The sequence below is a fragment of the Phragmites australis genome, chromosome 4 (assembly GCF_958298935.1).
Source record: "Phragmites australis chromosome 4, lpPhrAust1.1, whole genome shotgun sequence".
NCBI lineage: Eukaryota > Viridiplantae > Streptophyta > Magnoliopsida > Poales > Poaceae > Phragmites > Phragmites australis.
The window spans coordinates 28,193,904-28,205,786 of record NC_084924.1 but is presented as its reverse complement, the minus strand read 5'-3'; the positions used below and the strand labels follow the sequence as shown (position 1 = coordinate 28,205,786).

Here is an 11,883-nt window from a genome sequence, read left to right as displayed (position 1 = left end):
AACCGCATACGGGTTTTCTGCTTATCATCATTTATGTTGGGTTGTAGTGCGATCTTCGCGAACGCATTTTTACATTCAATTTACACAAGGTGCTTAATATCCCGGACTAAATTTACATTCAATTTTCTACCCCAAACCCTTCCAACCTTCTTCTCTATCAATGAAAAAAAAATTAAAGAAGAAATCCTTTGTCACAGGAAAAGAGAAAAAAGAAGTCCTACCTAATTTTCTTCCATCCTGCTCTGCTCCTCTCCACGTGACGAGTCTCCTCTCCTCCGCCCCCCGGATCCCAAGATCCTTCCCTCTTCCTAGGTGATGGAGAAGGAGATGGCGAGGGCGGTCCCGGTGAGGAGTTCCCACACCTCGACGGCCGGCATGCTCGCGTGGCCGCACCCCGATGGCGCCGCGCCGTCGCCAGGACGCCGCCCTAACCAGGTATAGTGGTAACCTCGCTCTTTTCCCCGCTCCTCCCCCATCCGCGGCTTCCTATTGAATTCCTCGCTCTGCAGCCGACGGATGAGTTCAGGAAGGTGGTGTTCGGGGGCCAGGTCACCGACGAGGAGGAGGCCGAGGGCCTCAACAAGAGGTGAGATACCCCGCATGCACGATCCCGCTCCGCTCCTTTTACTCGGATCTAGCGATTCACCTCGATCGGTGTCCGCATGCATGATCCCCACGCCGAGCGTGCTTGATTGCTTAGTTACGGCTGCTCTGATCGTTCCAGGAGGCCGTGCTCCGCGCCCAAGTCGAAGGAGATGACGGGCAGCGGCATATTTGAGGGAGAGAACGCCGCCGCCTCCCCAACCTCCTCCCGTAATTCTCAGGTGCGCAACTTGTGGATTGATGCTGCTGCTGCTGTTTAATTTCTGTGGCGATGTGGAGTAGTACATTGTTGTTTGGAAAGTTAGTTGACCTCTTATGTTGTTCTTTGTTCTTCTTCAATAGTAGCAAATGTAGATCTCGTTGTGAATCAAAATGTGTAAAGCAGAAGTAGCAGTTCCCACATCATACCGGACGATTAATTTGGTGATCAACTTTCTTCTTTTCTTGAAAGGGTGATCAACTTTATTAATTAGCTTTTCCATGTAACCGACTACTGTCGATCAGCAAAATTTATTATATGTCCTAAAGTTGTTCAACTTTTGATAATATGTCCGAAGTTAATCATCATTTGATCATATGCCCCACAAGGACTAGTTTGTAACAAAGTTTATCACCTCTTTTACCCAATATGAAATTTTGTTAGAAACTAGTCCTTGTGGGACATGATCCAAGGATCATTAACTTCGGACATATTATCAAAAGTTTATCAACTTTGGGACATATAATCAAATTTCCCGCAGAGAACACAGAAAAAGAACAGTTCTTTTTTTCATCGTACTTGAAAGAAATCGAGAAAACGGAATCATATCATACTGCATGATCTGGTGAGACTAAATCAACTTGTCTAATTTGCAGTCGAATAGCACTGTAAGCCAGATCAATTTTGCTGAGGATGGAAGTGTTCCTCCCAGAAAGCCAACTTCAGTAGCTGAGGTGCCAAGTCAGCGTGACCTTGACCGTACCATTCAAGGTGAGGGAGACAGTACAATTAAGATGCAGGTATCTGATGCAAAATCCAAGGAGCTCGGTGGCCATGACATTTTCGCTGATTATGAAGATCCCAGGCCTAACATTTCAAGGAGATCAAACTATCGCAGCTCTGCCTCGCACTCACCTGTGAAAAATGCAAATGTACTGCCTGCACCATGTTTGGTACTCCATTCAGTTTGTGCAACTCATAACTCTATTTAGCTATTGTTATCCTAATTAACAGGTGAGCACCTTCTCGTTTGGAAACGCCAACATCGACAGCACGCGGAAAACAGCAAAGAAGATAACTAGCAACAAGTCCACTGATCTGACGGGTGACGCCAACTTGGTGGGAGATTCAGCACCTGCTTCCACGGAGAAGCAGCTGAGCAGCGCGAAGCTGAAAGAAATTACTGGTAGCAACATTTTTGCAGATGGGAAGGCCCCAACCGGAGAGCGTGCAGGTCGAACCCGCCAGCCTCCTGGCGGTGACAGCACCATTTCACTGGTTTAGCATCCTTCATGGATCTTGTTCTTGGTCCATGTTTACCTCTGGTGTGTTTATGCAGTTTGGTTTGGTTGTGCCGTATGGTGGATATGTTTGGCAAATAATACCGTGAGTTCGGACCGAGCTCACGTGTTGGGCATCATTAAGATTGGACTATGCTTGGATTTGAGCATTTTGCTTGTAGTCGAAATGAATTCCATATACATATTCGTTTACATCATTTTTGCCTACGCCCTACACTTTACATCAACCGAACTCTAAATCATTTTTGTATAAATTCTCCAAAGTTGTGTTATGTGCCATGTTGCGACGCATAACGGCATACGGCATAAGCCATAAACTTTTCGCTGCTCACTGTGCTATGTTGGATAACATCTATATTGTTTTTACGAAGAAACTATGTTGATTCGGCCATTCAGACTCATCTAAGTGCCAGCACACGTCTTTATTACGAGATAATCATTTTACGCCTTAATTTATGAATAAGACATTTGTTAAAAAAAAATAACATCTTTGCTAACATCGTAAACTATTAGATGCGTGAACATAAGAAATAAATGCATGATTCGGCCATTCAGACTATTAGATCAACAACATTTAGCAACATGGTCCGTCTCTTTCTCAGTTTTCTATTATCTTGTATTTGTCTTATTCACTTTTTAGGGCTAGATCCAACCACACAAATCCACGTAAAATTCAATATTTAGGACTCCATTCGTCTGCCTCTCTAGGTTTGACACTAGTTCGTGTGTCTTTCATCTTTTCACATTGTGGCACACCAATTATTTTGTTTCGCTAGCATTTTTCATCTCTTATCAATATTTTGTAGGGACAGTAGGCATATGGAATGACCGAGATGACCTTTGGCTCCGTACATGATGCACTCAGGGCATGGATTAGATCCGACTGAGCCATCTCCGCTAGATCTCTCTCCGCCGCGCCACATCATGTTGCCCCTTCTCTCTCCGCCACGTCGCCCCTTGTCTCTCTGTTGCGCCACGTCGCCCTTGCTGTCCCGGCCACCCCTTCTCTCTCTGGTGCAGCTTCCCCCTGCTGTCCGCGCTGCACCACGCGACCATGTTGTCGTCTTCGTCGTGGTCTGGAGTCCAGTCCAAGGGATCGAGGTTGGTGACACGGTACCAAACACCGACTGGTCTGCCATTGATCCAATGCCCGAAGTGTGGTGCGGGGAAAGTGCTCGAGCTGATAGCTTGGACTGATGCTAACTATGGCAGGGAGTTCTTCAAGTGCACTCGCCACCGACGTAGCGTACGTATTTTGCTAGTAAATTGTATTTTTTGGTCGATTTTTAAGTTGTTAGATTGTTGATGTCCGCAGCAATTCGGTATGCAGGGGGTGGCTGCCCTTTTTGGAAGTGGCAGAACGAGTATGAAGAACATCTTATGGATGAAGGAATCGTTGGTATTGACTCGAATTCGGTTGGTGCTGCAATTCCTGAGGTCCAAGAGACTATAGCTGACTAGAAGCAAGAAATGGAGGCTGTTAAGCAGGAGATTGCAGCGATGAAGAAGGCAACAATGAAGAAGAAGAATCGAGATGTTAGCAAGATTGGTCAGCTGCCTGCATGGGTGAAAGCACTGATGTTTCTGGGTTGCCTGAATTTTGTTCTTGTGCTGACGGCCATATTTGTCAACCTTGTGAAGTAGCTTAGTAGGGATTTATCTCAGTATGTAAGTAATTAGCAAAGCTGGTGGATATGTAGATAGTCCCGGCTTGTGCATGTATCTAGGAATGCTTTTGCATGCCAATTAGAATGAAAATGATCACTTTAGGATGATAGTTCACTGGCAAGTGCACTACTTGTTCACAGACTTGTTGACATACACGTTAATAGTTCCCTGGCATACAGGTTCCAGATATTAATCATATTGTTTGGTGGCAAAATAATATTTTATGCATATAGGTTCATTGTTTTGTGGCAAAATAATAGTACAAGCGCACAGGTTCATAGTTTCTTAGCAAAATAATACTACAATCATCTGTCTTTGTAGCACTGCATTCTTAGTAGGTAGACATGCTTAGGCCTCCTCCACTACCTTTTTCCCCTTCTTTAGAGTAAGCTTCTTTCTTTTTGTTGTCTTGGTTGGGGACTTTGCTGGCCTAGAAGGTGTTGCATATCTAGCACCTAATGTAATTGCCAATTGTATTCTTGTGACTGGACCAGCGCTTTGATTGATGACATCCTGTATTGACACCTTTTGCCTTTTAGGAGTGCCGGGACTTGCTTCTGCTTCTTTGCTCGGCATGTCTGCCTTCTTTCTGCTGTGCCTCTTTGTGCAATGACAAATACATATAGGAAAAGATGACAGGAATGACAGTTTATTACTACAACTAAGACTTGATTTAGCATTACCTTTTCTTGGTACCATTGGGTTTATATTTGTATGATGATTGTCTATGACCAGGTTCACCACACCCCTTACATATCACCTTCCACTTGCCCTTCTCTTTTGTCTTTCCTTTCTCAAGACAAGATGGTATTCTATTCTTTTTCTATCGACCTACAGACCTCCTTTGAAGTGGTGGCATCAACATGAAGCCAACATCAACTTGTGGACACTGAGACTTGTTAGTAAGGGGAGCAATGACTCCTGCATAAGCTATCCTAAACTTGGTCATAGAGTAGCAAGGATCAATATAATCTTCCTTTTTTGTGGTTTCTGTAAGTAGATATGAATGCCAACGCATGTGTACAGGGCTTGCCACTAACTTGCCACTCCCTACAAGTGCACTCATGGTTTTTTAGGTTCACAACATGCCTAACTACTTGGTGATCAGGATTAGTCTCTGTCACTTCAGTTATGTCCTTTGCTCCGCCCATAACCTTCAAGTTGCCCAAACCTCTAGTTTGTGCATTCATTTGCATAACCATAACTGGAAGCATTACACCTTGCAGTCTCTCACCAATCCTTCTTATCCTATTGAAAAGTTGCATTATTCTTGCTCTCAGTACATATGCAAGCTCAGTTATTGGGAGGTCCTTGTTATATTTGATCCATGCATTCCATGATTCTGCTAGATTATTGTTAATGTAATCACATTTAATTTGAACAGAAAACATTCACCTCATCCACAAGAGTTTATGCCACTTAAACAACCAACGTTAGACACTAGGATCGGCCTCATGTATCTTATTCATGTAGTGCTCAAACACTTCAATTTTGTAAGCTCTAGCTGCAGGACACATGCTGCCATAAACAGGCCCTAGGAATTTCTTCACAAATTTTTGTATCAAAGTGTCTGAAACACTCTCTGTGCTTTTCCCAAGGGTACACCTTCTTAACAACTATTTCTAAACCATTGCATGCATCAGATGAAATGGATAAATGAGGAAGATCACCTATTGTCTTATGTAGCTACTCCATAAACCATGTCCAATCATCAGTTGTCTCTGCATCAAAAAATCCAAAGACAACTGGAAACATCCAGTTGTGTCTATCTAATGTTGTAGCTGATGCAAGATGGCCATTCTATCTCCCATTAAGGGCAATGGAATCAATGCTTAAATAAGGTCTACAGACATTAAAAAAACCCATCAATGCATGGCTTGAATGCACAAAAAAAATCTATTGAAGTACACTTTGTCCCCAACTTACTTCATATCTATCTCTACAACACTGTCTTTGACCTCTTCTCAACATCTGCTTTGAATATGTACAACTCGTGGAAGCTTTCTTCCCATGATCAAAATATATGGCCAACTGCACGTTGTCTACCAGCCCAAATTGTAGAATAACTAAGAGTGATATTGTACTTGTCCTCCAACTCTTCTTTCAGAATCATAGCACCAAGATTAGGATGCTTCCTTAGTGAAGGCCCAACCTTTTCTGCAATCCACTTCTATGAAGCCACTTTAGTTTTCACCCTTCCAATTGATACACTTGACCAAAATTGTTCAGTGTAACCTACAAAATAACATGGCACAAAGGAATTAGTAATCTAAATTACCAAAAAATAAAAAGTACATAAAGTTAGTAGTTAGTACCCTGATAGTTTTATTATCTGAGTCCAGTCTTACAACAATATCCCATGGGCATACCTAACTTGTACAATAACCCGTGAAGATGCTCTTACATAATTTCTCAGTCCCTAGTTCAAATTCCCCCTTTATGGCATGCTGCCTGACGGCCATCCTAAATTCATCCATACTAGGGTACACGCTGTTAACACTCATTGGTGGATCCTCCCAGTCATAATGCACTATAGGCTCCTTAGGAATGTCATCATTCATTGGGATTGCAACACTTGCAAGCTCATCATCCAATATAACAGACTAGGAACATGTCGGTGACACAGGAACCAGGGGTCCCCGAGTCCCGAGGCCAGAACAGCAGAGTGCCACGTGGCGCCTCCCCCCCCCTCCCCCGCGGGATCATCTCTGCAAGGTACGAGAAGACTAAGTCCTGGGAGAAGGTGCTCGGGGCCATGAACAGTGGTCCCCGAGTATCCGAGTTCCCCGATGATCCGAGAAGACCAAGTGCCGGGAAGAAAGTGCTCGGGACTGCGAACAGTGACCCCTGAGCACTCAAGTCCCCTGAGGACGAGACAAGCTGGGTACCGGGAAGAGGGAGCTCGGGGCCACGAGCAGTGGCCCCCGAGCACCCGAGTACCCCGAGGACCCAAGGGAAGTCAGTTCCGGGAGAGAGTGCTCAGGGCCGTGAACAGTGGCCCCCGAGCACTAGGTTCCCCGAGGACCCGAACAGTCAGTTCTGGGAGAGAGTGCTCGGGGCCGCGAACAGTGGCCCCCGAACACTCGACTCCCCGAGGACCAAGATAGGTCATATCTAGGAGAGAGTGTTCGGGGCGGCGAACAGTGGCCCCCGAGCACTCGGTTCCCCGAGGGCTTAAGAAGTCCTTCACCGGTGGCCCCCACAGAGGTCCAGCGGTGATGTGTCAACTGGTGAAAAGCCCGATGCTGCATTTAAGAGGGCGCATGGCCTGTCACCTCCAACTGCTCCCCCACGCTTGCTGTCAGTCCCTGCCACGCTCTAGCAGGGGGGCGTGGGGACATTTAATGCCCATCGCGGGACATCCGGCGCGCCTCGGGATACCATCGAGAAACCCAAGGCGCCCCGCCTGCCACCCTGCTGTGTCAGACGCGCTCTGACCGGGCAGGCACATCGGGCTGTTCGGTGGCTGCCCGGTGGGCCCTCCCTGCGGCGCCCGTTGAAGAACGGCATGATGACCTACAAGATCGAACGGGGGCGCGTTTTCAACCCTCCCCGTCACCTCACGCAGCAGCCCATGATGGTTGCTTCCATTTATGGCACCTTGGAACTCGTGCCCTCCCTTTCTGGGCACACTACCGCCCCGGCGGGTATTAAAGGCGGGGCGGGCTCCCCGGTGAGGACAGGTGAGCTAGAGCCAAGTTAGTTGAAGTTAGGCAAGACAGAGGTTCGGTACAAGCATAGAATCTCAGATCACCAAAGAACAAGGAGCCCGAAGCTCTAGACTAAACAAATATTCTTGTAACCCAGCAGAACCTCTGAGAGACATTCTCAGAGCATTTATAGCATACACACAGGAGTAGGGTGTTACGCTCAGTGCGGCCCGAACATGTCTAAAAACCTCCTTAGCATTTACTACTTCCTGCATCCGATCATTCCATTCCACCTGCATCGCATTTACACCCATTTATTTCACCCGCAAAACAGATTTAGAATCATCCCCCGGCCGAATCTCAAAGGGGGTCCCTCCGGATCCCTGCTTGAGGAGTTCACCCTCCGACAGAACATGATTTGCTTTAGTTGTAGTCTTGGCTTTATCTGCTCTCTCATTTTCTACCCTAAGACCAAGAAGAACATACATTTGATCTTCCTCCATGCCTGGACCATATGGAACATTGACAATATTAAGCTTAGACCACTCAATACTTGGTGTGTCCTCAATTTGGATAGGAGGCCCCTTAATAGCAGGCATAACAACAACTGACTCACAAACATTGGCAATAGTACCATGCTAGTTGCATGATGCTCCTTCTGCAATTACCTTAGCAGCCACATTATCACTCATTTGTGTAACACTTGATGTATTGCCCTAATATCCAGCCTTGTCAACCTTTTAGAGAACGAACATAGCGGATCCATGCTATTGCAGTACTTGCTTTCATCACCATTGTACCTCTCAGTCCCGTAAACCTCAATCGCTTGGCAACCACCCCACCTTATCCTTTGAGATATATCATCACACAACTTTTCAATATAGTAACTACGATAATCCACATACCAATCCTCATCTTTGTGCGGAACTGTAACAACAGTGCCAACATCTAGTCTAGTGATATACTCACCAAACCGAACATATAATCTAAAGGTTGCATTGGTGTCAATCCTATCAGTATGGGAAAGAGAAAAGATAAACAAGAATTTCAGTTAAAGGCAAACATCATCAATGTTTCACGGCAAAGAAATGTACCTCTCTGGAATGTCAAGTGGATCCATCAACCACGACTTCTTCTCGGATTATCAGAAATTCATCCAAAACCTGTGCAGCCTACCGACATTAGAGGAGCGTCAACATCATCTCGACGTTTCTCTTCTCTCCCCCTGGACCAAAAGAAGAGCAGGCAGGGGGGAGCAAAACAAGAGCAGGGGGAAGGGAAACGAGAGGGAACAGGATGAGGTTGTACCTCCGATCTAGATTTGAAGCCGTAGTCGTCTGTCACCTCTCAGTCATCACCGTTGCAAGGAAATGGGATGAGGAACCCTAGTTTTTGAGAGGAACAAATGAGAGGAGCAATCTAGTCCAGAAGGGAGCCACACCAGGTTATAGGGCAATGATATGAGGGGCACTTTGGTCACAGCAAATCAATGGAAATCCTAAAGAGATGGAAAATTCCATAATGTATGAAATAAAATAATTGGTGTGCCACGATGTCAAATGATGAAAGGCACACGAACTAGTGTCAAACCTGGAGAGGCAACATGAATTGAGTCCTAAATACTGAAATTTCTCCACAAATCCACCCTTCATTTTTAACCTTACCCCTCCTCCTCCTAGACTCTCTCTCTCTCTCTCTCTCTCTCTCTCTCTCTCTCTCTCTCTCTCTCTCTCTCTCTCTCTCTCTCTCTCTCTCTCATCACACATCGATTCCATTGGTCCCGCCTAGGCCTAACACCGCCGCCACCACCACCTAACATGCCACTCCTATCGCCTCTCCGGCGTTGATGAGGCCCGCCAACACATCCATTTCTTCTTCGACTCCGCTCATTCACCCCTTCATCCACGCCACCCTGACCAGCTCCGGCACCACCATCGCCACCAAAGTCATCACCCTTGATCATCGTCATGGCTAACCACTACAAGAGCGACGCCCACTGGCAGTCCTCCACCATCGTGGGGGGTGGCCCCCGCTGCCTTGCTATCCCATCCGCTGCCACCGTCATCGCCGGCTAACCTTCCTCCCCAATGGTCTTTCTAAAGCCACTAGCATGAGATAAATCCTCATCCCAAAACCCTAAATCACTTAACCCTAACCCTCAAATTCTTGTGAAATCCTATTTAGATTTTGGTGACTAAGTTTGCATGATCTTAGTCGCTTGAGAGCTAGCAAGGCTAAAAGCAAAAAGTTGTTTCCAATTTGCACCACCATAGTTTGTGGCATCCAAATCATAAAACTTGTCGTGGACTTGCAAAGAAATTACATGTTAGAAATAAGTTTTAGACGAAGGTACAACCCTTTTACAAGGAGATTCGAACTATTATTATATGTACAATTTTTTTCTACTAGGTACAACCCTTTTACGAGGAGATTTGAACTTTTAAGTAGACATGCCAACAACGTCAGACTCTTCCAAGCTCAAAAATCACGGTGATTTTTGCTATCTTGAAGTAATGACTTTTATTCGCCGAACTTTTTGAGCTTAGTTTTTCATCCACTTTGAATCTTGGAACTTCTAATGGTGGTTCTTTGACCATTAATTAGATCGGCTTGCTTAGGATTTTGATGATGTGGTGCCACATGGCTGCCATTTTGGCCCATTTGGCATCACATGCAAACGTTCACAACATCATATGCGTGTTCAAGTCTAGTGGTTTTGGTGATGGTTTAAGGTGATTAGATGGATATTCTTGGGCTGGATTATGTGTACATATGTGTGTCGAGAGAGGTAAGGGTGGTGGCAAAGGCAAAACCATTCTTAAAATGGGCATCAAGGGGTAGAGTGATTGAAATCAATTGTTTTTGGGTTAAACTTAATCAGAAAAAGTGAAGAGAATAAACGTAATCGAACTTGGGCTCTCACGTCTCTCCTCTTAGGCTACATGGGGAAGACTCAAGCTTTGCCGCCCTCGACCCTGTCTGTGAGTATGGTGCGGCCACCTCCTTCATTGTCGGTCAGCAGTGGTGGCGGCGGCCAATGATGGAACCAAGCGACTTACGTCGTGGCCCCTTCATCCCTTTTCTCTCCCTCCCCCTTTCTTCCCTTCGGTGGTTCCTGTGGTCAGCTCAACGTTGGGCGGCTGAATCCTTGCTACTCCAGTGAGATCCGCTCGTGAGCTTGCGTTTTGTGGCCAGATCTACTCACTTATGGCCCCTGCAGCTAGATTCTGCTTGTCTACGCTGGCCGGCGGTCGGGATCTGCGCTCCACCATCTGGATCCACGTGGAAGTGTGCAAGCACGCAAAGTCCGATGAGTCAACGGCTTCATTGATGTGGGGCCACTGGGATCTGCGATTCGGTGTGGCCGAGCAGCCAGGTTCACGCCCTGGCAGGTGGGTAGGCCTCCCTCAGGAGCAACACATGCTCCATGAGGAGCTTCTTGTTGCATATGGTAGCGTCGAGGGCCACCATGAGGGTGTCGTCATGCGGGCCGGTCCATGATATGGTGGCAGCCATTTTGGTCTACGCGCGGAGGTGCCGCACGAGTAGTGACCTGATAGGGTGGCAACACTCGCTTTGGTTGTGCCGTTGTAGGTGGTCATGTCCTAGTGACTGTATGTGTACGGTGTCGTTGTACATAGATGAAGACATGCCTCCCTGCCATTGCTAGATCAGTCTATTCCCCCTAATATGGCGTGTGAGGAGCTTGCTGGTCCGGTGTTAGCTTCGTTGGCGACACGTGTGCGAGGTGTTTGTTCTCTTTGAGCATTGCCCTCTCCTGGCATGCGGTACTCGCCCTCGCCACAGCCTCGCCGGTGTCGTGCAAGCTCCTCCCCTTGCGAGATCTGTCTTCTTCCCCCATATCTGGCCCACGGGGATCTCTATAGATTGGCGATGACTTGTGGCTTATGGCATGTGGCACCGGAGCTCTACGGCTTGTGGCTTCGCATGCTCGAGGGGCCATCGACTGCGTTTTTGGTGGTGCGATTCTAGGCCTATGATGTGCTGGTAGTTTATCCACGTCAACGCTGGCCCCCTTCTACACGCTTGGGGGCAGGAACACTGGGTGAAAAGCCTTGTTTCGCCATCCTATCGACGCCGGTGATGGCGACGTCCTTGGGAGTCGTTCCCTCCTTAGATGCGATGTTACAGTGTTTAGCTAGGTAGTTCGCTCGCGTTGTTGTGGCTTTGAGCTGTGTTTTCTCTTAAAAACCAAGCGTTTGTGCTTTATTAGCTTATTAGACTCCTTTTCTTTTTAATATAATTAGCAGTTCTCCTGTCGGTTTGTTAAAAAAGAGAATAAACGTGATATTTCCAAACCTATGAGTAATGAACATTTTGTAGGGGCGCAAGATCGTCTACCGTCTCTAACCTGTTTAATACAAATGTACTAAAATCCCACTTTCTAGTCTATTTTGTGAGTTTTTTTTATCGGATTTACTACTTGCAATCTACTGAAATT

The 11,883-nt window shown here is 46.4% G+C and overlaps 1 protein-coding gene across 1 annotated transcript; it reads left to right on the top strand.

Moving 5' to 3' along the window:
* The first annotated feature begins 196 nt into the window (after positions 1-196).
* On the top strand, positions 197-2,300 carry LOC133916003 (uncharacterized). Its single transcript, XM_062359464.1, has 5 exons — positions 197-435; positions 510-586; positions 725-824; positions 1,459-1,734; positions 1,817-2,300. Exons 1-5 carry the CDS (start codon positions 316-318, stop codon positions 2,084-2,086), a joined length of 843 nt encoding a protein of 280 aa, XP_062215448.1. The 5' UTR covers positions 197-315; the 3' UTR covers positions 2,087-2,300.
* The last annotated feature ends 9,583 nt before the right edge of the window (positions 2,301-11,883 follow it).

Bases quoted from the DNA above. Each gene is read 5' to 3' on its own strand.
- LOC133916003 (XM_062359464.1), top strand. From the start codon at position 316: ATGGAGAAGGAGATGGCGAGGGCGGTCCCGGTGAGGAGTTCCCACACC. The intron at 587-724 runs GTGAGATACCCC...TGATCGTTCCAG, and splicing joins GCCGAGGGCCTCAACAAGAG to GAGGCCGTGCTCCGCGCCCA. The intron at 825-1,458 runs GTGCGCAACTTG...TCTAATTTGCAG, and splicing joins CCTCCTCCCGTAATTCTCAG to TCGAATAGCACTGTAAGCCA.